This window comes from Myxine glutinosa, chromosome 6 (assembly GCF_964187855.1).
Source record: "Myxine glutinosa chromosome 6, kmMyxGlut1.1, whole genome shotgun sequence".
Lineage (NCBI taxonomy): Eukaryota > Metazoa > Chordata > Myxini > Myxiniformes > Myxinidae > Myxine > Myxine glutinosa.
Genome location: NC_136266.1, coordinates 186,562,658 through 186,587,905, shown reverse-complemented (window position 1 = coordinate 186,587,905; position 25,248 = coordinate 186,562,658). Strand labels below are relative to the sequence as shown.

Sequence of the window (25,248 nt, the reverse complement as noted above, 5' to 3'; positions counted from 1 at the left end):
TATTGCCCCCTTTGGCAGAAACAACCTCAAGTCGGTGTTTCTTATAACTGTCTACCAGTCTCTGACATCGACTGGGAGAAATTTTTGCCCACTCCTCCATGCAGAATTCTTTCAGCTGTGCGATGTTTGAGGGGTTTCTTGCATGCACAGCTCGTTTCAAATCCCCCACAACATCTCGATGGTATTTAGATCCGGGCTTTGACTTGGCCATTCCAGAACCCTCCATTTCTTTCTTTTCAGCCATTTCTTGGTGGATTTACTGGTATGTTTTGGGTCATTGTCATGTTGCAAGGTCCGCCTTCGGGTGAGCTTCAACTTTCCGACAGATGGCCTCACATTATCCTCAAGCACCCTCTGGTACAATGAAGAATTCATAGTGGATTCTATGATGGTGAGCAGCCCAGGCCCTGATGCAGCAAAGCTGCCCCAAACCATAATATTTCCACCACCATGCTTTACAGTTGGTATCAGGTTCTTGTGGTCAAATGCTGTCTTTGGTTTTCGCCAAGCATGTCTTCTGGTACTGTGGCCAAATAGCTCTGCCTTTGACTCATCTGTCCAGAGCACATTGCTCCAGAAGTGCTGGTCTTTGCCTAGGTGTTCATTGGCAAACTTTTATCTTGCCCTGATGTTCTTTCTGGACAGCAAAGGTTTCCTCCTGGCACACCTCCCATGTAGATCAAATTTGTGCAGCCTCTTTCTAATGGTAGACTCGTGCACTTTGACATCAACAGTGGCAAGAGCTACCTGTCGGTCCCGTGATGAGATTCTGGGGTTCTTGGAGACTTCTTTCAGCATCTTGCGGTCTGCTCTCTGGCTGAACTTGCTGGGGCGGCCCGGCCTGAACAAGTTGGCAGTTGTTTGGAATCTTCCCCACTTGAAGATGATCTTCCGGACAGTTGAATGATTGATTTCAAATTGTTTGGAGATCTTTTTAAATCCCTTCCCAGACTCGTAGGCATCTATAACCTTCTTTCTGAAGGCCTCAGAGAGCTCTTTTGATCTTGGCATGGTGACGCCGCACACTTCAACAACAAAGAGCAAACCAAACTAAATATTTGAGGTTTAAATAAGACAGGCTTCTCCAAGATCTTCTCTGACGATGTTCTAATCATTTGCACCTGAGCTGGTGCACCTGATTCTAATTTTAGGTATTTGAAGGAGTGATAAATGTAGGGGTGTACTTAGTTTTTCCACATGCGAAATTTGCATTTATGTTTATTTAAATTGTACAATGGACTACAAAATGTAAATGTTTCATGATATTTGTTATATTATATCACCTTTATCTGTCAATATTGTTGAAATGAAGATCCAATAGCTGTATGTTGAAATATGTTGAAAAAGTCAAAACTTTACATGGGGTGTACTTACTTTTTCACGTGACTGTACATGATCGGGCCTCATGGAAGAGCTCGGCCAAAGTTGAAAGGGGGAAACACCAACAGCAGAGTTGAGGACAGAGTGACAGTGAGATCAAAGGAAAGGGGAGGATACTTTGGGGGTGAACGGGCTGAATGACATACAGCAAGAACAGGAAGGGTAAAAGTGGGATGAAACAGAAAAGGAGTAAATCAACCGACAACTAACCAACAAAAAGAGGTGGGGGTGAGGGGGGTGCAATAATCACAACAACCTGGAAAAAGAGAGTGCTTTGGAATGGGGTCATTTGAGGTAGAAGAAATAATGGGTGTGGATGTCAGATGACCCGGGGTAGTGGTGAACAAGCTGTCTTGAAGCCGTGGAGGGAGGAATGGGACAGAACAGACTGGGAAAGTTAGTTCCACAGGTGAAAGAAAGGAGGAACAAACAATAAGTATTTCGTGCATAGTATATGAAGTATGTGAAGTACACGATACTTGTGAAATCCCTAAAATAAGTTGGTGGCCTATGATGACCTCAAAAATAATTGGTGGTTGAATTCAGTGAGCTGGTATGCAAATCCTCTTAAAATTTCAAGTCAATCAGATGAAAATTGATGATTTTAGAAACTTGGCCTATGTTGACCTTTTGGCCTATGTTGACCTAAAAAATACTTGGTGGTTGAATTCAGTGACCAGATATGCAAATCCTCTTAAAAGTTCAAGTCCATCGCATGAAAATTGAGGATTTTAGAAATTTGACAAAGTTGGTGACCTTTGGCTTATGTTGACCTATTGACCTTTTGCCCCCAAAAACAAAAGGCCTCTTGCTTATGACCAACTCTACCATTTGGTGAAGTTTCGTGAAGATCGGTTGAAAATTGTGACCTGTAGGCGATTGACAGACAGGCAGACAAACAAACAGACAGAATAATGCACAAGACCAACCAATATACTTGAAAAAATCTTCGATTTTCGCAAGTAACAAGAAGACGTCATGCAGAGCACGATACTCCACCCCTCTCTCCTCCCCTCCTCCCTCCCCCCCCCCCCCTTAAAAAAAAAAAAGGTTGCAATTGATCCAGCAAATTGTCCATTTCATCAAGATCAAAATTGAGGATCTTGATCAAAGCTCGGGTCAATAGCATGAAAAGTAATGACCTTTAGATGAAAATTAATGATTTTAGAAGTTTGACCTAGAGATGGCCTTTGACCTTTTGACCTCAAAAGTAATTGGTTTCCCAACACGTGATTCTTCCTTACAATTATTGCATTAATAAATTGCATTGCTCAATGCAAATACATTGTTAATTAATTAATGCAAATAAATTGCATTAAGGACATGTGACTCTCCCTTACAATATCACCAAGGATTGTTATACATGTGACTCTCCCTTACAATATCACCAAGGATTGTTATACATGTGGCTCTCCCTTACAATATCACCAAGGATTGTTATACATGTGGCTCTCCCTTACAATATCACCAAGGATTGTTATACATGTGGCTCTCCCTTACAATATCACCAAGGATTGTTATACATGTGGCTCTCCCTTACAATATCACCAAGGATTGTTATACATGTGGCTCTCCCTTACAATATCACCAAGGATTGTTATACATGTGGCTCTCCCTTACAATATCACCAAGGATTGTTATACATGTGGCTCTCCCTTACAATATCACCAAGGATTGTTATACATGTGGCTCTCCCTTACAATATCACCAAGGATTGTTATACATGTGGCTCTCCCTTACAATATCACCAAGGATTGTTATACATGTGGCTCTCCCTTACAATATCACCAAGGATTGTTACACATGTGACTCTCCCTTACAATATCACCAAGGATTGTTATACATGTGGCTCTCCCTTACAATATCACCAAGGATTGTTATACATGTGGCTCTCCCTTACAATATCACCAAGGATTGTTATACATGTGGCTCTCCCTTACAATATCACCAAGGATTGTCGTACATGTGACTCTCCCTTACAATATCACCAAGGATTGTCGTACATGTGGCTCTCCCTTACAATATCACCAAGGATTGTTATACATGTGGCTCTCCCTTACAATATCACCAAGGATTGTTATACATGTGGCTCTCCCTTACAATATCACCAAGGATTGTTATACATGTGGCTCTCCCTTACAATATCACCAAGGATTGTTACACATGTGACTCTCCCTTACAATATCACCAAGGATTGTTATACATGTGGCTCTCCCTTACAATATCACCAAGGATTGTTATACATGTGGCTCTCCCTTACAATATCACCAAGGATTGTTATACATGTGACTCTCCATTACAATATCACCAAGGATTGTTACACATGTGACTCTCCCTTACAATATCACCAAGGATTGTTATACATGTGGCTCTCCCTTACAATATCACCAAGGGTTGTTATACATGTGGCTCTCCCTTACAATATCACCAAGGATTGTTATACATGTGGCTCTCTCTTACAATATCACCAAGGATTGTTATACATGTGGCTCTCTCTTACAATATCACCAAGGATTGTTATACATGTGACTCTCCCTTACAATACCACCAAGGATTGTTATACATGTGACTCTCCCTTACAATATCACCAAGGGTTGTTATACATGTGACTCTCCCTTACAATATCACCAAGGATTGTTATACATGTGACTCTCCATTACAATATCACCAAGGATTGTTACACATGTGACTCTCCCTTACAATATCACCAAGGATTGTTATACATGTCACTCTCCCTTACAATATCACCAAGGATTGTCGTACATGTGGCTCTCTCTTACAATATCACCAAGGATTGTCGTACATGTGACTCTTCCTTACAATATCACCAAGGATTGTCGTACATGTGGCTCTCCCTTACAATATCACCAAGGATTGTCGTACATGTGACTCCCTCAAGCTAATGTGCGTTGGACGGTTTGGTTGAGGTGCCTGCTTCTCAGCCATGAAACAAGAAGTGATTCAGTGTATTTTTTTAAATTGAGTTTTATACACCAGAATTAAACATGTAATAAATTGTCGATGCCAAATTCAAATTTTCCTTACGAACCCTCCCCTTGCTTCCCCCTCCCCTTGCTTCCCTCTTTCTCTTCCACACACTCCATCCGTATCTCTCCTCTGGAGCTCAAATCTTCCTTTTTCTCCACACCTCTCTACCTACTCTTTTCTTCTTTTTTTTGTTCAATTCCCATTCTCCACTTTTAGCCCCTATCTACTAAATAAAAGGATCCAAACCAATATTAATTGGATTGTTCATCTTCACATTTTACACTGACTGATTGCTTGTTTTCATCACCTTCATTCCACGTCGCGCTTTCACGTTTATTATCGTGCATTTCAGGCTGACAGGTATAGCATAAAGGTAGCGTACTAACCTTTAAACTTAGTCTGGGTTTGATTCTCGACTTGCCTGGAAGTTGTCGCTCTGGTGTACACTCTGGTGGTGTCGAGGGAAATTGATCCGGGTGTTCCGTCTGCTAGCATTTGCTGTTGGTGGACCTTAACGATCCCACAGTGTCTTTAACAAAATGTCAGCCATTGTGTGCTGGTACTCGGACCAAATTCCAAATTTATACACTGATTACTACTAGTGAGAAGGCAATTGTAAACCACATAGTGTATTCTTTGCCATGGGTTTTGGGACCATATACACATAGAATAGGCAATCGGGTATGGACGCGAACAACAACCATGGTGAGTGTCAGCTGATCGGTTTGGTTTGTTATATTGCACTAGATTTGCTCAAATTCTGTTCTGCGTCTCTTGCTTCTCTGTCTGTGCTCTACAGTCTGCCTGGAAGTCAGCAAACATCACTCCCATTAACACTATCTATCCTAAGCCAATCACCTTACTTGAATATACAGTAAGATGAGCCAACAAACTATTGGATTTGTTGTACTTATTCGGCCACTGCAGTACATCTTATTCGACCACATCCTCTGGGACCCGAAAACGTTCCACAGAAGGCTTGGCGGGGCTAGCCCCAAAACTGAGGGAGTAGTTTGGGGACGGACGGACGGACGGACGGACGGACGGACACTCCTGTTTTATAATATGTATTATATTATAATATTATGTTATGTATTTTCTCATTGAGATTTTTTAAATTTTTTTATTTATTTATTTAAAATACTGAATCGAGGCTCGTGAAAGAGCTAACATTTACTTCACAAACAAATCAACCAGACAAACAAAATACCCAAAAGGAGGGAGCGGAAGACAAGATGGGGAGAGAAGGGGAAGCACACAAACACAACATCCGAGAGCAGGGAGATGTGTGGAAGGGAGAGGGCCCGGGGGGGAGGAGGCATGGGAAGGGGGTGTGGGGGGGGGGGGGGGGGGAGACGTATAAAACACAAGGACACCAAGGACTTCCTGGACAGAAGTTGGTATTTCAAAAAAGTGGAATTGGGCCTTGGGGTGAAATTAGCGGGGGTAGAAAAGATCAAGGTTTTGGATGGGGGAAGATAAGAGATGGTGGTGAACAGCTGTTTTAAAGACTTGGAGGGTGGAGTGGGATTGAAGAGAGTGAGGGAGTTTGTTCCAGAGGTGGGAGAAAAGAGGAATGAAGGAGTGAAGGTGAGCAGAGAGTCTTGATTTTGGCAGTTTAACCATAAGAGGGTTGCAGGCAGATCTTGTGCGACCTGTAGGAATATTTGCGGGACAGAGCCCAGAGAGAGCTGGGGGGGGCAAGGCCAGAGAGGAGTCGGTAGAAGACGGAAAGACCACCAACCTGCCTGCGGTGAGTGAGTGAGAGGCCCTTGGAGTTAGCTTCATCGCGGGAGATTCCAATGATTCTGAATGCTTTGGTTTCAACAGCGTGGAGGCGAGCTAGGTGTGAGGCAGGAGCACCAGCCCAGAGGGGAGAGCAGTATTCCATTGAGCTGCGGATGAAAGCCTTGTATGTGGTGAGGAGCTCAGGTGTGCCAAGGAAGGACTTCGCACGACGGAGGATGCCCAGTCGGCGACTGGCTTTGGAGGCCAGATTTGAAATGTGGTTTTCCCAGGAAAGATCATGGCAGATAGTGAGACCCAAAAGCTTGAGTGACAGAACTTCTTGGAGAGGATTATTCAGAAAGTGGATGGGAGGGTTGTCCAGTCGGTGTCTCTTTTCGGAGAGACATCGTAAGAGTGTGAGATTTGTCAGGATTGAAAGACATGTTCCACTTGTTTGCCAAGTCTGTGATTTTGTCAAGGTCTGCAGAGAGTGAGGAGGCTGCAGACTGCCGATCTGAGGGATGAAGAATGGAGTGACAGAGAGTAGAGTCGTCAGCAAAGAGATAGAGAGGATTTTCAAGAGATTTAGAGAGATCATTGATGAAGACCAGAAAAAACACAGGGCCCAGAACACTGCCTTGGGGAACTCCAGCCTGAACAGGAAGATGAGATGAGAGAAACCCATTCAGGGCCACACGTTGATTACGACTAGAGAGGAAGTCCGCCAGCCATGCGTGGAGATTTCCATGGATACCAAAAGAGGAGAGTTTGGTGAGCAGAGCGGGGTGCCAGACCGTATCGAAGGCACGTGATATGTCAAGGGAGACTGCTCTAATTTCCTGTTTGGCATTGAGGACCTCCATCCATTGTTGAGAAAGCAGAAGCAGCATGTCCAGAGTGGAGTGTCCAGGTCTGAAACCAAATTGATGATCAGAGATCAAGCCATTGGAGAAGAGGAAAGATTTCATATCTGAAGCAATGATGGATTCCATGACTTTGCTGATAATTGGGAGAAGGCTGATTGGTCTGTAGTTGCTGGGATCTGTTTTTGCACCTTTTTTGTGCAAAGCGGTGATGTTGGCAGATTTCCAAGCAGATGGAAGATGACCTTGAGCAAAAGAGAGGGTGAAGAGAACAGAGAGAGGGAGTGAAAGAGCGGAAGAACATGATTTTAGGACCTGTGGGCTGATGCCGTCAGGTCCAGTTGCAGAATCAGAGTCGAGGGTTGACAGAAACTTTTCCACCTTGTCAGGAGGAAAGGACGCAGAGTCCAGGAGCAGCAGGGTACGACTGGGTACGGTGGGTACAGAGAGGGATGGGTTTGGGACACAAGATTTAGAGGCAAACACAGAGTTGAGGCATTCAGCTTTTTCACGTGCGGAGTCAGCTGTGTGGCCATTTGGGTGAGGGAGGGGATGGAGGGGGAACAAACACCAGAAACAGATTTGACCAGACGCCACCAGGATTTGGAAGAGGGAGACAGATAAGAGAGTTCGGTCCTGAGAACGGAGAGATATTGTTTCCTGGCTCTCCTGAGGGTGGACACACACTTGTTTCGGGCTTTGTGAAAGGAAATGAGATTTCCTTCCGTTGGATTAGCTTTCCAGGAGACGAAAGCAAGTTGTTTCTGGGCAATAGCCTCACCACAAGATTCCGTGTACCATGGATGGGAGGAAGGGTATGACAACTGAAGACGAGATGGGATAAATCTGTGCATGAGAGAGCAATTTACTTTGGAAGAATTCCCAGGATGAGTTGATGTCAGAGGCAGTAGAGATGGGAGACCAGTCCAGATGATTGATGGCTGCTTGAAGACCGTGCCAGTTGGCCTGAGTGAAATGCCAGACTCGTCGACGCTGAGGAGGCTCTCTGAGAATGGTCAGAGAGATGTTCACTTTAACAAGCACATGATCAGAAGAGCCGATTGGAGCAGAAGAAGAGCAGCAGACATTTTCAGGGAAGTTAGTCATAACCAATTCCAGAAGAGAAGATGTTCCGTTGACTGAGATCCGGGTTGGGAAATTGACAGATTGTGTCAGTCCCAGTGAGTCACAGAAGTCCTTTGCTGAAGAGCCATGGCTGATGAGAGAGAGGTACCCACCCCCAGCCAACTGGCATGGTGACAGTTGAAATCACCACATATGAGGAAGAGAGAGTTGGGATGGGTAGATAGAAGTTGGTCCATATTATCAGACAGCGAGATGTAGATGGAGTCATCACTGTTTGGTGGACGGTACAACACACATATGAACAAAAGGTGGGAGCGAAGGGGAAGCCATAGCCAAAGGTATTCCTGGGGGTGAGGTGGAGAGAGGGCAGTGCAGGGCGAGTGAGGAAGAGAGTTTTTTTATAAAGATAGCAAGCCCACCTCCAGGACGAGGCTCAGGTCTATCATACTGGAGGAGGGAGTAACCTGGGAGAGATACCAAGGAATCAGAGACATCATGAAGGAGGAAAGTTTCTGTTAAGCAGATCAAGTCTGGTTTGACAGAAGCAACCTGTATGGAGAGATCAGTTAAGTTTGAGCGAAGGCCCCGGATGTTTGAGGTCCATACTGTTAAGGAAGAGGAAGGGGGAGCATCGGATACAGAACAGGGGGGGGGGGGGGGGGAGCGGTAGGGTAAGATGTGGAAGAGGAGGAAGAGGTAGGGAGAGCTGTTGAAGGTGTGTCAGAGATGCTGCTTCATGTGAAACATTCTTGGCCAAGTTGCTGTTGCAGTTCTGACCCATATGGTGTTTATGTGCTGAATGATTTTAGCATTGTCCTTTATGTTCTGGATAACATTCTAAAGATTGAATTTGAATTAAATCATTACTCGTCTTTATATTTATAATGGTTAAGTTGCTCCAGGCTTGGCAGATGTTAATGTGACCTCTGTCATACGGAAATAGCTTTCCTGCAATGTGTCACACCTTTGTAGGGATTTGTGAAAAGGCCACACTAAAGGGTACAATGTTTTGCATTTTCCTCTTTCAGAAAATGAAATATTTCATAATTTTAAATAATTAATGACTTGCAACATTTATTCCAACTCAAAATTTGATAATTAGCAGACTCGTTCATCCTACCATCATCTGGCTTTGGACATGGTGCAGTTTATTTATTTTTTATTTTTTATTTTTTATTTTTTTGTATACTGAATCGAGGCTCGTGAAAGATCTAACATTTACTTCACAAACAAATCAACCAGACAAACAAAATATATAAAAAGAGGGAGCGGAAGACAAGATGGGGAGAGAAGGGGAAGCACACAAACACAACATTTGAGAGCAGGGAGATGTGTGGAAGGGAGAGGGCTTGGGGGGAGGAGGCGTGGGAAGGGGGGGGGGGGAGGGGAGGGAGAAGTATAAAACACAAGGACACCAAGGACTTCCAGGACAGAAGTTGGTATTTCAAAAAAGTGGAATTGGGGTGAAATTAGCGGGGGTAGAAAAGATCAAGTTTTGGATGGGGGAAGATAAGAGATGGTGGTGAACAGCTGTTTTAAAGACCTGGAGGGTGGAGTGGGATTGAAGAGAGTGAGGGAGTTTGTTCCAGAGGTGGGAGAAAAGAGGAATGAAGGAGTGAAGGTGAGCAGTTAAGAGATTTGTTTTGATACCTCCTGCATCTTTCCTTTTTTAACCCTTCTATGGCAGGCAAACCGCGATGGTGTGCTGAGCCGTACACCAGAGCACAACAGCGACCGCATGCTGAGTCTGCAGAACGCCACCATCATCTACGACCTGCTAGCCATTGCACTCGGTCGGCGTGGCCAATATGAAATGCTTTCTGAGGTATGTAGATTTGCCTCACCTGAAGTGCAATCCCACTTTGGGTCCTTCTTTATTGAGTTTGTTAACTTCTTCCCCATTGAACCCGAGTTATTTTGATGAGCTCTATACATTTCATCATTGGATAGAGCAACAACAACATGCATTTTGACGCCATTTTCCCTGCTCGAGCGGGAGTTAGCCTTGCGGTCCCCATGACAATCTTCTCCATTTTGCCGTATTTTCTGCATCTCTCCTTGTTAACCCCCTTGCCCGCATTTCTTCTTCCACCATCTTCAGCCAAGTCTTTCTCGGTCTTCCCCGTCCTCTACTTCCTTCTACATTCATTTCCATCACTCTTCTCAACCAGTCACTTTCATCCTTACTCAACACATGACCAAACCATCTCAACCTGTTCCTCTTCACAGCATCCATCACAGGCTCTATTCCCATCATCTTTCGCAATTCATCATTTGTCTTCCTCTCTCTCAACGATACTCCGCACATCCACCGAACCATTCGCATTTCCACCCTTTCCAGCCTTCGTTGCTGCTCTACGTTCATTACCCATGTCTCGCTCCCATAAATCACAACAATTCTCACATGCAGCATACACCTTTCCCTTCAGCTTCAACGACACTCCCCTCCTCATCAGCACGCCACTCAGTTCCCTAAACTTCTTCCATGCACATCTCACTCCAGCAACCGTTGCCGAGTCTGATCCACCTTCTCCATTCAGCTTGTCTCCTAGGTAACAAAATGTTTTCACACCTTCCAGCTTCATGCTTTCTCCAAGATCCAACTCAACATTTCCTCCATCTGCAACTCCCTCTGTGCACACCTTACATTTGAATGTAGCTGCCACACTGGTTAATGACCCTCTCAGACCACTGCATTTTTGATGAACCAACTTAGTGCACATTGTACATTGAATGGAGTTCACTCCGACACCCTTCCTGCACACAGCACATGGCCACTTCCCAGTTCTTTCCACCTCACCACATGCTTTACCACTTGCCATCACCTTCGTCTTTCCGATATTCACCTTCAGACCTTTTGTCTCCATACATTCCTTCCACTTGTTCATCTTTTCCTTCAGTCCATCCATACTTTCCGCAATCAACACCAGATCATCTGCATACAACAACTCCTACGGTAAACCCTCCTTTACGTTCTGAGCCAGCACCTCCATCACAGCTACAAATATTAGTGGACTTAGTACCGACCCCTGATGCACTCCCACCTTCACCTCAAACTCACCACTGTTCCCGTCCTTCGTCCTTACAGCTGTGCACGCTCTTTTGTACATTGCCATCACTACTCTGATCAACCATTCCTCCACTTCCTCAATGCCCATGTCACTACTTCACATGGAACCCTATCGAATGCTTTCTGCAGATCAACAAACCCAAAAAACAAGTTCTTCCTTTTCTCCATGTACTTCTCCTGCAACTGCCTCACAATAAAGAGCGCGTCTGTCGTTCCTCTTCCTGCCATAAATCCAAACTGCATTTCGTCAATCTTCACCTTCTTCCTTATCCTCCTCTCCAACACCCTTTCCAATACCTTCATTCCATGCTCCATTAACTTTATCGCTCGGTACGAGCCACACTCCAGAGGGTCAACTTTCTCCTTGTATAGAGGGATGAGGGTACTCGGTTCCCAATCCACTGGAATGCGGCCTTCTTTCACCACCAGATTGCAGATCTCTGTCATTCTCTTCACACCCCAATTTCCCACTGCCTTCAACATATCTCCCACAACTCCCGTCGATCCTGCCGCTTTTCTTCTCTTCATTGCTTTTATCACATCCTCAACTTCCTTCTCAGTTATCTTCTCTGCCGGTCCTAAAACTGGGTTACTCTCTATGTTGCCATCCCATTCATTCTCTGTATTCAACAGCATTTTCATATATCTTTTCCATCTTCCTTTAATTCCATCTGGGTCCAGAACGATTTGTCCCACTTCATCCTTCAAGCAACTCACCCCCATCACGTCACACCTCTCTTTCGCTATCTGCTTTGCAATCCTGAATACCGCCCTCTGACCCTCTTCCGAATCTAAGCGTTCTCCGAACATTTTCCTACATGCCTCCTGCGCCTTTGCTATCTTTCTTTGCAGCCTTCTTGGCTGCCTTATAACTTTCCTGCTCTGCTTTTTCTGCTCCCGTACCCTTCGCGTTCTGTGAGGAGGAAAGTTATAACTTTAACAAAAGTTACAACTTTTACAAAAGTTATAACTTTTGAAAGTTATAAAGTTAACTTCTTCCTCTTCTCGTCAATCCTCTTTCCAACTTCATCATCCCACCATCATGTTTCCGAGTGCCTCGGTGGTCCTTTTGTCCATCCACATACCTCACCAACTGCTCCCAATAGACACTCTTTCATTGACATCCAACCACGTTCAAGCTCAACCACATCATCCTCTACCCTACTCAGCCTCTCTTTGAATGCCTCCCTCACTGTCACCTCTTTCAACCTCCACACCTTCATTCTCGGTTGGTACTTCACCCGCCGAGCTCTCCTCGCACCTTTCACCCTTATGTCACAGATAACCAAGTGGTGCTGTGAAACAGCCTCCTCCCCCGGGATCACCTTTGTGTCCCGGAGGTGCCCCCTATCTCGCCTACGCACCATCAGGTAGTCAACGGTTGTCGTCGACCCACCTGATGTGTATGTAACAAGCTTATTATCCACTTTCTGGAACTGAGTATTACAAATCAACAAATCAGCTCCATTAGCAAACTCCAAAATCCTTTCACCTTCTCCATTTCTCACACCATATCCGTTACCCCCATGAACTCCCTCAAAACCATCCATACTCCTTCCCACATGTCCATTTAGGTCTCCTCCTCCCACAACACCTTCCTCATCTTTCACGTGTTCCATCAGCTTCTCTATCGCACACCAGAACTTGTCCTTCTCTTCATCGCTCCGACCAACCTGCGGAGCATATCCCGAGATGACGTTCACCAAGAGCTTTCCATTCATCATTTTCACCATCATCAACCTATCACTCACTCTAGTCACACTCACCACACTGTCTACAAACTCCTCAGAAAACAGGACACCAACATCATTCACGCCCTCCGGGCACCCTTGCCACACAAACTTGTATTTCTGTCCCTGCCTTCCCTTCACCATTCTCACACCACTTCCCTTCCATCTCATCTCTTGCACGCAACATATGTCCACTCTTCTTCTGACCAATACTTCCACCACTTCTCCTGATCTCCCTGTCATTGTCCCTACATTCCATGTCCCAAACCTCAGAAACCGATCTCCACTTCGGGCTGTACCCTGCCCATATGTAGTTGTAATTGTCATGGTTCTCTTTTTTTGAGGCAATGTTTTTATGGCCCGATGCCCTTCCTGACGCCAACCCTCTTCGTCGCCTCTTACGACACGCAGGGATACGGTGTACCTATTCTAAACCAGGGTACACACAATATAGATAGAGATATTATTGGATATTGGATAGAGCATTAACCAATAAACAAATGTTTAAAAATACAGCGTGCAAAGTTTAAAAATAAATGCACTCATCCAATCACACACAAAGAGGAGTAAGGTCGTAAAGAATACAGAATGTCAAATGATAACAGGTACGGTACCGTGTCCAATTTATTGAAGGAATGTGCTTACAGTTTGTTAAAGGTGTTTAACTAACATACTGCACCGTGAAACTAAAAGCAACAGCATGACATGTACCGTGTCATATTTCAAAAACGCACGCAACTTTTCAAATGATGATGATGATTTAAAATCCAGTGAACTCCTCAAACTCCGAAGGTGACCCAGGTGACGTTGCTGATGAGTTGTGCACCGGAATGAATGTAGGAGAGGGTGCTGAAGCTGACACAGGTGAGGTAGCTGATGACTCTTGCACTGAGGGGAGGCAAGAGAGGGTGCAGGTGAGGTCGCTGATGAGGTCAATGATGAGTCTTGCATTGAGGGGGAGGCAGGTTAGGCAGGAGAAGGTGCTGATTCTCTTAAGGTAGAGGGACCAGGGTGGAAGAAATGCGTGATGGAAAACTGCCTGGCAGATTACTGCAGGTTTTGATGCACCTCTTTGAATGGGAGCATCACATCATCCAACACCCTCTTAAACTTGAGGTAACGCTCCATGACCGGGTCGGCTGCTTGCACCCTGTCAGCATAACCCGCATGTCCTGCAGCACCTCACCCAGGAATTTGACGGTGAGGATGAACTTTATCACCTATTCCTCCTCATCACTGTCCGCCTCCTCAGAATCCTTGGTAATGGCCTCCAATTCCTCCTCGGTGAGCTCGTCACCATGTGAGGCGATAAGATCCTCCAACTCCTCAGGCTGCATGTCGTCAAAGCCTTCCCTTCCCACCTGCCATGCCAACCTGACAATTTCATTTCTCTCCACAGTGTTGTTTGGAAATCCTGTGAAGCTTTTCACTGCCTGTGGCCGCAGGTTGTGCCAGCGCATGTTGATGGTGGAGGCTCTCGCTTCATCCATCAAATCCTTGATGGCGTCAATGCAGTGGGCAATGTTGTACTCTTTCCAACACTGCCCGACAGTGAGCCATGGGTATCCATTGCATCCAAAATGCGGCGAAAGTTGTGGCTGGTGTAATAAGTTTTAAAAGTGGAAATTACGCCTTGGTCGAGTGGCTGGTCCAGGGAGGTGGTGTTGGGTGGCAGGAAGATCACCTCTACATCCGGGTAAGCCACGTTGAGGTCCACGCAAGGATTTGTTCCGCTAGGTACCTCTCAAACTGAGAGATGAAACAATTATGAAACCAGTCTATGAAGATTGCTGTCGTCACCCAAGCCTTCCTATTGGCTTTCCAAAACGCGAGCAGCATTTGTTCTTGCCCTTGAGTGTGTACAGGTGAAGGAAACAGTACATCATAATGGGTTTTGTCATACAGTCCCATTTTGCGTTTGAGTAGAGGAGAAGGGGTACCCGGTCCTTGGTGACCGGGTACCCCTTCCTGATGTTGGAATCCTGATGTTGTCCACTCGCTTTGAGATGAAAGTTATCATGGGCACCCACGTTCTGGGCTGTGTAACAAAAGGGGGAACAAACACCAGAAACAGATTTGACCAGACGCCACCATGATTTGGAAGAGGGAGACAGGTTTGTGAGTTCACTCTTGAGAGTCGAGATATGTTGTTTCCTGGCTCTCCTGAGGGTAGACACACACTTGTTCCGAGCTTTGTGAAAGAAACTGAGATTTCCTTCAATTGGATTAGCCTTCCATGAGGTGAAGGCAAGTTGTTTCAGGGCAACTGCCTCACCACATGATTCAGTGTACCATAGACGGGAGGAAGGGTATGACAACTGAAGACGAGATGGGATAAATCTGTGCATGAGAGAGTGTCTGTGTTGTCACTGAACTATTCCTTCAAACTTTTGTTTCCGTGGTTGTGAAGTGTTTTTAATAACGTGGTGGTGAGGTGTTTTTAATAACGTGGTGGTGAGGTGTTTTGAATCACGTGGTGGTGAGGTGTTTTGAATCACGTGGTGGTGAGGTGTTTTGAATTTCGTGGTGGTGAGGTGTTTTGAATTACGTGGTGGTGAGGTGTTTTGAATTACGTGGTGGTGAGGTGTTTTGAATTACGTGGTGGTGAGGTGTTTTGAATCACGTGGTGGTGAGGTGTTTTGAATCACGTGGTGGTGAGGTGTTTTGAATTTCATGGTGGTGAGGTGTTTTGAATTACGTGGTGGTGAGGTGTTTTGACTTACGTGGTGGTGAGGTGTTTTTGAATTACGTGGTGGTGAGGTGTTTTGAATCACGTGGTGGTGAGGTGTTTTGAATCACGTGGTGGTGGGGTGTTTTGAATCACGTGGTGGTGAGGTGTTTTGAATCAGGTGGTGGTGAGGTGTTTTGGATTACGTGGTGGTGAGGTGTTTTTAATTACGTGGTGGTGAGGTGTTTTTAATTACGTGGTGGTGAGGTGTTTTGAATTACGTTGTGGTGAGGTGTTTTGAATTATGTGGTGATGAGGTGTTTTGAATTACGTGGTGATGAGGTGTTTTGAATTACGTGGTGATGAGGTGTTTTGAATTACGTGGTGAAGGTGCTTTGAATTACGTGGTGCTGAGGTGTTTTTATTTACGTGGTGATGAGATGTTTTGAATTACGTGGTGCTGAGGTGTTTTTAATTACGTAGTGGTGAGGTGTTTTAATTACGTGGTGGTGAGGTGTTTTGGATTACGTGGTGGTGAGGTGTTTTTAATTACGTGGTGGTGAGGTGTTTTTAATTACGTGGTGGTGAGGTGTTTTGGATTACGTGGTGCTGAGGTGTTTTTATTTATGTGGTGGTGAGGTGTTTTTATTTACGTGGTGATGAGATGTTTTGAATTACGTGGTGGTGAGGTGTTTTGGATTACGTGGTGCTGGGGTGTTTTTATTTATGTGGTGGTGAGGTGTTTTTAATTACGTGGTGGTGAGGTTTTGGATTACGTGGTGGTGAGGTGTTTTGGATTACGTGGTGGTGAGGTGTTTTGAATTACGTGGTGGTGAGGTGTAATCGTCCCAAACTTCCAGTCTGCACCTACCCCTCCCGTATGTATGTGTTGTTCTTTTTTGAATAAATAAATAAAAATTCAACATATATCTTCAACCTAAATTGTTTATAAAAATGTAATATCTCAAACACTACAAATAGATTTGTGTAAAATAATTGTTTGTATTATTATTGGTGTAAATCATGACAACACAGCAACTCAGGTACAGTCATTATCCTCAGCCAAAACAAGCCCGTTCCTCAGTAACGACGTCCCTCAGTAACGACGTGTGGTGAGGGGAGCACAGCGAGCTGAGCTAAGCTGGTATATATATATTGTTACGGAACCCAACGTCGGCCTATGGTTCCCTTTTGAGGGGGGATTAGTCCCCTCGTTTGTTACTGACCGACGTGGTCCCTGAAGCTGCACCGCGACCTCCGGAAAGGCCGGTGAGCAGCTTCGTTCGCGACCGCGGATAAGATGTTACTTTACCGAGCGGATGGCAGCCGCGGCACGAACTGTTAACAATGACTAGACCCGATTCTCAAATGTTGGCCAAATCGTGCCACAGGTATTCAATGGGGAAAAGACAAAGACGATGGATGTGAAGAAGAAGAAGACAAAGGCAAAAAGGGTTTGAAATACGACTATAATTTATTACTACTATTTACAAGACCAAAGAAACCAAGGAGAAGGAAAGATAATAAAATAATGTAGAAAGGGGGACGGACCAGAAGGACACAGTGCAATTTCTAGCTTATACAGACTTACTTATTACCCAGGACAGAACACACAAAACAAACTCACGTACACAGAAGGATGGAAGGACAGGAATCGTTTGGAGGGATGAGCAGGTGGAATCACAGGGCACAGCGAGCAGGTCCACTCCGGGCGGGAAGCGAGGAGCCGGCAGCTCCTTTTATTCGGCTTTACACCGCACACCGGCAGGGTCACTCGCTGCCCCGTCAGGGCTTCACGCGGCTGGTTGAAACGGGGCTGGTTGAAGCGGCTCTCTGCAGAAATCAGCTGGGTCACGCATCTGCCGTATCTCTGACGCAACCCTCCCAAAGGCTTCCGCGCGCGCTTATATCTCCTTCGGGCGATCAAGCCGCCGGCCTCCAGGACACGCCCATCGGTGAGGTCGCCTCGGGCCTGATTGGTCGCGAGGGCTCACCGATCCCACCCTTAGAGGAGGCGCTGGCAAGGCCACGCCTTGTTCCCGGCGCTTGGCCGACTCCTCCTACCTTTGGCTCCGAGACGACCTCGTGGCTAATGGAGTCTTGCAGCGAAAACAACAACCCACAGCTGCAGCAGAATTCAGCGAACCGCTAAATGCAGTTGGCAATTGAGGAAAGGGGAATATGCAGGGAATCTACCTTGTCTGAATTCGGTGCAATGGAGTGTCAATTAATGGAAGACACAGCCTTAACCTACATAGAATAAGGAAATATACTACCAACAAGGAGGAAATCTATGATTGGCTAACGTGATTGTATATGACCTAATTAAGGGACGCCCTTTTGACCTTTATACACAACTGGAGGAAGGAGGGTGATATTTTACAACACAAAAAAAACACCATTCTCAAATTCATAACACTGCACCCTCCTCCTCTTAGGCACGTCCCGGGCCTATTCCTTTTACTTTTAGTGTGACACGTAGGTGTAGTTCCCTCTACATTTAACCTGACCCTGAGTGTGACAGTTTTAAAACATAAATAAATATGTCCCGCTGCTCCATTGCACCCTGCCTAACAGATTTACGCCCACAGCTAACCGAATTGCGGAATGGTCTTCAAACTATACATTTACGGTGGGGAGCATTATTTACAGTGACTCTTTTATTTACAAAACTAACCCAGGACCTGTGATTGTTCTGTTGGGGGGGAGACAGTCTGCCCTGCATCGACGCACCAGAAAGCACCCACAACGCATAAAAAACACCATCAAGCACCAATCGGTGCACAGTCACCACAGTTTCATAAAAATAAAAACAACAAACCCTTGGTGGTGTCTTGCTCTTCGGCTCCCTCTGCTGGCTATTGTTATCTTCCAGATGTTGTCAACTTCTTTGCTGGCGGCCTATTTGGACATAATAAAACTCGCACAGAAAACGTGTCCATTTTTTATTTATTTATGGCCCACAGGGCCGACTATTGTGGTTGGTTCACCTGTGTGGCATCGGTGCCCTGTAACCAAGGTCCGCCAGCAAGATCTCGGGCCTTCATGGCCGGTTCCAGCAGAGGGGCCATGCCCCAACCCATGGGGTCCATCAGTGGTGCTCAGCCACAGACATGTGGTCCATACGTGGTGCATCGATGCAGGCAGCGGTGGTTGCGAGAGTTTCGGGCGCACAATGGCGGACTCCCGCACGCTCCCCTCGGCGCCCAGTGGCGCACAGTCCTCATGTGGGAGACAAGGGGGGGGGTGGGGGGGGGGAGAGAAAGACAGGTTAGCGAGGGGTAAGGTCACAAGGGTACACATCAATAAGGCAATGCAAAATGAGGTGCGTACGGAGAGCGAAGTGAGAAAGCTCGTCCCTACCGTACGTCACCCCCCCCTGTCACCTACTCTACCCTTGCCCTTACCCCATATGTACAACAATTTACACATTTACAAATTCGTCACTAATGTCTCGTCTTCCCCATATTTCCCCTATACCAAATTCGTCTTCACAATCCCTCTACTTCAAAATTTGCCATCACCAACTCATCATCAATCCTCATAAGGAGGGAGAGATGGAACATCAGCACAATGTCACACCCACGTCATGATGCATCTCACAATCCAAAACATTTGCACAATAAAATAATAAAAACCATGGTGTGGAGGTACGTCATCCCAGGTGAGTGGATGTAGATGGTGTGAGGAGATTCTTAATCCTAACTATCTTCTAAATGACATTAACACACTTTACACTACCCGGGGTCTTTCCCTGCCAATCCATTGGCAATCTTACTTTATGCGGTTTTAAGAACCAAATTCCCATTGACCAACTGTGGTGCTTCATCAATTTAGGGTCTCACTCCCCCGATTCAACTCCCTGTGCCCTTGCACAATTTCAGGACTGGGGCGTGTGGCTCTCCCAGCAGGTCTACCCACCTGCACACCTCCACCACTGTAGTTGCCTCCGAGCTTACCTGCTCCTCACCTAACCTATCTAACTGGGGAAGGCCCCTCCTGGCTCTGTCACCCCTCGGTGCCCTCTGGCACTGGGCTACCCGGGTCCGTCCTCCGGATCTTCGGGCCCCATCCACAACAACCCTACCGGCTCCCAGAGCCCACCTGCGGCCTCACCTGGCCGACATCCTAACAGTGGTGGAGTGCTCAACCAACTACACACACTAACAAGCCACACGCCCAGTCATTTCCACGACACTAATGCACCCATTCAATCACCATTCTTCCACCACGCACCACAAATGCCAATATCCAACCACAATTTACCTGTACCCTCTACCTAACACTTACACTACCCTCCCCGGGTATTCGTGATGGGGGTGCATTCTTCCCCCATTCACACCTTCACACCATCCACTCCATTCCACAGTTTCCACCATACTCACTCCACGACCATCCATTCCACACTCCATGTATTCCACACAACCATTCTCCATACACCTGCAGTTGCACACCTGTGCAATCTCACCTGGTGCCACCTGCACCCTCCTTCCTTCCTGGACCATTTGGTCAACACAACACACATCACCATCACTCACTCATACACTGCTCCATACACCTGTTCAGTTGCACACCTGTGCAATCTCAATCGTTCCTCACCCACTGCTCCATACACTTCCACGCTCAATACACTTTCGATCCTCAAACACCATTGCCTCAGGCACCCAAATTCTCCCACGGTCACACACACATCTCTCCCGAGCATTGCCTAGCAATTCCTCATTTGCTCGATATCAACACTCACTCATACACTTTTCACAATACACTTCTGAATACACCTCCAACACTCACACGGCATCATCTAATCTACCTGGTGCCCTGCTAAAACTCGCGCTTCCCCGTCGCCCCTTACATTATTGTGCTCCCTCGTCATTATCATCCAACTAATCTACCTGCGTCCCCACTACAGGTATCATTGTCACTACCTAACCTTACCGTTACCTATGGTCATCTTCTCTAGATCCCTACACACGATATCCTAACCCTCCTGGGCTAGTTTTCACTGCCATAAACCCCATAACTAGTGCTCCTTTGCCCCCGCTGTGAGGGATGGCAGAGTTGCCATCCCATCACATCGGGTATCTTCCACTACCAATTTTGCACACCAAATTCCAGCCAATTAAAAATTTGCCAATCACTACCAATCATCTGCCAATCATCAATCTGCCAATCCTTTGCCAATCATCAAATTTTGCTTTTCAATTTCGGGTCCAAAACACTATCATCATCACCCGTCTACTCACTTGAGCCTCTCGGTGCGCCAATTCATCTCCAAAGCCGAGCAATGAATGCGGGTTGCTTGGTGCCGGCGGCTGGATCCGTCCGGCCTTCGGTGCAGGGAAGGAGGTTTACTCGGGCCAAGATCCCACGCACCATCTCGGCACGGAGCCGTCCAATGGCCCGATCTCGCCCTGCCGGAACGCCGCAACAAAAAGGGGTCGCCATGACGACCCTTCCGACCGGGCCGCCCGCTCCGCTGAGCGGAGCTCGGACGCGGCCATTCAGAGCAAGGCCCGGCGTGGACCGCGTACGGCGGTTCTTTCCAAACCGCCGCGATTACGATCCCCGCTGGTCCCCGCTGCACACGAAGCTGCCCGGCACGAACCGAGGGCCCGCTTCGGCTAAACGTCGTTCTAACCGCTAACCCGTTTAGCGTCGATGCTCCACTTGCATGCTCACACCCCGCGTTCCGTTCCTTGCTCACACATCCAGCCGTCTCCATGCTATTTGTCATTGCACCTTCTCTTACACACCCAGGTGCACTCATTCCGCTCACAGACTTGGTCACACACCTGAACACCACACACCTTTGCACACACTCATCGTTCGCACACTTCACCAACACACCTCTTCGCGCCCCCTCCTCGGTCACCTCCTCTGTGACAACCATGGGTGTGCACTCACTTGCACACCCAATCACGTGCCTCACTACCAACTCCAGTGTGCATTCCCATACGCACTCTACCATTCCAGGTGTGCATCCTTCCATTCCAGGTGTACTTCCTCTCTCACCTGCCACAACCAACTCACGCTCCGTGTCACTCTCACTACTTTCACCACCACTCTCGGTCGCGCATTTTTTTCTCACACACCCGTCCATTACACACCTTTCTCGCGCATCCTCTTGCGCACACTCTCCCGTTACACCCTCCGTAACACTCACCACAGGTGTGCATGCTTCCGTTACATCCCCTGTAACACTCCCTACTACGCGCTTCCATGTGCCCCCCCGCACACGCACTACGACCAACTCACTCTCGACAGCACACTCACTCCTCGGCGCGCACTTTTTCCTCACACACCCCATAGTCGGACATTCTCGCACACCTCCTCCTTCGCACTCCGTACCTGTCGCACACTTTACCAGCGGCCTCTCACGAACACCCGAGTCCAAACCAACCCCCAAGCCGACTGAATCTTCCCTCACACCATATACATTCCCGAGTATACCGCCACTCACCTCGGTACCTCGTCTTCGCACCTCCTTCGCCACCTGCAAACTCTTTATTTGGTTAGCAAGCACACCATCACGATTTGAGCACCGACCTTGTACATATTCCATCACCTCCTCCTGTATTTCTCTCTTAGTTTCCCTCCGTCTCTTCTTAATTTCACTCACCCCCTCTTCCACTTCCTCTAATTTTTGCTTCACCTCTTTTATTTCCCGGTGCGTCTCCTCAATTTCGTCCTCTAATGCCACCTTGACCATTTCTATGTGCGTCCTCACCTCCCGGTCCTTTGTCTCCATTGCCTCCGTCACCTCGTCCAACCTCGTTGTCAGTCCCTCACGTACCATCTGACATTCCCTCTTCGTCGCTATTAAGTAATTATAATAATTCATTTATTTTGTATAGTGCTTTTCAAGAAGCCCAAAGGCGCTTTGACAGAGTGGAAAACATAATGCATAACAATACATGAAAACAACAATTGCAAAAAGACAAGAATCAATAGGGAAATACTTAAAGCAAAAGGAGGGAGAAGGAGAAGAGATAGTCAGGGGTTAAATGCTGTGGGTTGAATGTTGAATGCAGTGTTGAACAGGTGGGTCTTTGGTGATGTTTTGAATGTGGTGAGTGAGGAGGAGTCTCTGATGGTGTGAGGTAGTGAGTTCCAGAGGGTGGGAGCAGCGATGGAGAAGGCCCTGTCCCCCCAGGATCTGAATTTGGTCCGGATGGAGGGGGTCAGGAGGTTGGTACCAGCAGAGCGGAGGTTGCGGGTGGGAGTGTGTCTGGAGAGGAGGTCAGCCGGGTAGGATGGGGCCAGGTTATGGAGGGCTTTGTATGTCAAGAGGAGGATTTTGTACTGGATTCTCTGGGGGATGGGGAGCCAGTGAAGCTGATTAGTAAGTCATTTTTGATTTCTTTTTGGGTCGCTTTCAACCCTCCTAGTACCGCAGTGTTCTTTTCCACCTGCTCCACTAGTTCCCTTTGTCCCACCGTCAGCTGTTCCACCTCCTGCGTCAGATCTTCTATGCCCCCTTGTAACTTGGCCGTCCCATTTCTCACCTCTTTCTCCATACGCTTCTCACCTCGCTTTACCTCCTCGCGCACCCCCGAGACCTCCTCGCTTACATCTCGTCTTATTTCCTCCCCCATCTCCTCCATTTCTTTAGTAGATGCCACCCTCATCTTTCCCAATTCATCCCTCTGAGCATCCAGTTTACCTTCCAACCCGATTTTCACCTCCTCTATCTGGTTCCCCATCTGTTTGATTTCCCGGGCGGATTGCTCCCCTATTTCCCGCAATTTGTTTTCCATCTTGTTTTCTAACCCCCCTAACCCATTTTTCACCCCCTCTATCTGATTCTCCTGGGCAGCCATTCTATTTTCCACCCCCGTTAACCCATTTTTCACCCCTTTTATCCCGTTGTCTAACCCCTCAAATTAATGTCCAACCCCTCAAATTTATTGTCCAACCCCTCAAATTTCCCCTCAAATTTATTTCCCATATTGTTTAACCCATCTTCCATCTGGCCACCCATTTCTCTTCGCTCTCGGGTGGATTTATGTCTTTGGGCATGCATTTTTGCCATCATTTGAATCATAAAGACTCGCATGTACTCTGGCATCTCGGGCTCGGCTGCTGCGACCACGGGCGCGGCTAAATTTGGTGCCGCTACAACCACGTGCGCGAGGGCGCCATTTTTCACACCTGATACCTCCTCAACCACCTCCTCATTGCTCTCCTCCATTTCTTCCCTGTGGTCCTGGGTTACCCCTAACCCCTCTTCTAGTTCCCCCACCGGCATCCGATCATCTTGACCATCCATGGCACGATTTTAAAATTTCGGATTTTATAAAACAAAATTTCGGCCCACTCGTAATTTGAGCGCGCTAAGCGCTTCAGGTCCGTATCTCGCTCCCGACACCAATTGTTACGGAACCCAACGTCGGCCTATGGTTCCCTTTTGAGGGGGGATTAGTCCCCTCGTTTGTTACTGACCGACGTGGTCCCTGAAGCTGCACCACGACCTCTGGAAAGGCCGGTGAGCAGCTTCGTTCGCGACCGCGGATAAGATGTTACTTTACCGAGCGGATGGCAGCCGCGGCACGAACTGTTAACAATGACTAGACCCGATTCTCAAACGTTGGCCAAATCGTGCCACAGGTATTCAATGGGGAAAAGACAAAGACGACGGATGTGAAGAAGAAGAAGACAAAGGCAAAAAGGGTTTGAAATACGACTATAATTTATTACTACTATTTACAAGACCAAAGAAACCAAGGAGAAGGAAAGATAATAAAATAATGTAGAAAGGGGGACGGACCAGAAGGACACAGTGCAATTTCTAGTTTATACAGACTTACTTATTACCCAGGACAGAACACACAAAACAAACTCACGTACACAGAAGGATGGAAGGACAGGAATCGTTTGGAGGGATGAGCAGGTGGAATCACAGGGCACAGCGAGCAGGTCCACTCCGGGCGGGAAGCGAGGAGCCGGCAGCTCCTTGTATTCGGCTTTACACCGCACATCGGCAGGGTCACTCGCTGCCCCGTCAGGGCTTCACGCGGCTGGTTGAAGCGGCTCTCTGCAGAAATCAGCTGGGTCACGCATCTGCCGTATCTCTGACGCAACCCTCCCAAAGGCTTCCCCGCGCGCTTATATCTCCTTCGGGCGATCAAGCCGCCGGCCTCCAGGACACGCCCATCGGTGAGGTCGCCTCGGCCCTGATTGGTCGCGAGGGCTCACCGATCCCGCCCTTAGAGGAGGCGCTGGCAAGGCCACGCCTTGTTCCCGGTGCTTGGCCGACTCCTCCCACCTTTGGCTAAGAGACGACCTCGTGGCTAATGGAGTCTTGCAGCGAAAACAACAACCCACAGCTGCAGCAGAATTCAGCGAACCGCTCAATGCAGTTGGCAATTGAGGAAAGGGGAATGTGCAGGGAATCTACCTTGTCTGAATTTGGTGCAATGGAGTGTCAATTAATGGAAGACACAGCCTTAACCTACATAGAATAAGGAAATAAACTACCAACAAGGAGGAAATCTATGATTGGCTAACGTGATTGTATATGACCTAATTAAGGGACGCCCTTTTGACCTTTATACACAACTGGAGGAAGGAGGGTGATATTTTACAACACAAAAAAAACACCATTCTCAAATTCATAACAATATATATATATACAGTGCACATCAAAAAAAAAGGTAATCCGAATTCAAGGGGTTAATATGCAAAGGTTATTTAGTTTGACAATTTACATGTGGTTTACCAATTATGAGGAGATCC

General features: G+C 46.9%; 1 protein-coding gene across 2 annotated transcripts in view; it reads left to right on the top strand.

Annotated features, from left to right (window-relative positions):
* LOC137429045 (tetratricopeptide repeat protein 7B) overlaps window positions 1-25,248 on the top strand; it is a 164,739-nt gene that overhangs the window by 90,082 nt on the left and 49,409 nt on the right. For both annotated transcript variants that reach the window (XM_068119061.2, XM_068119059.2), the window contains exon 9: window positions 9,733-9,870. In XM_068119061.2, the coding sequence (XP_067975162.2) occupies window positions 9,733-9,870 (138 nt within the window). The remainder of the gene's footprint in view (window positions 1-9,732; window positions 9,871-25,248) is intronic.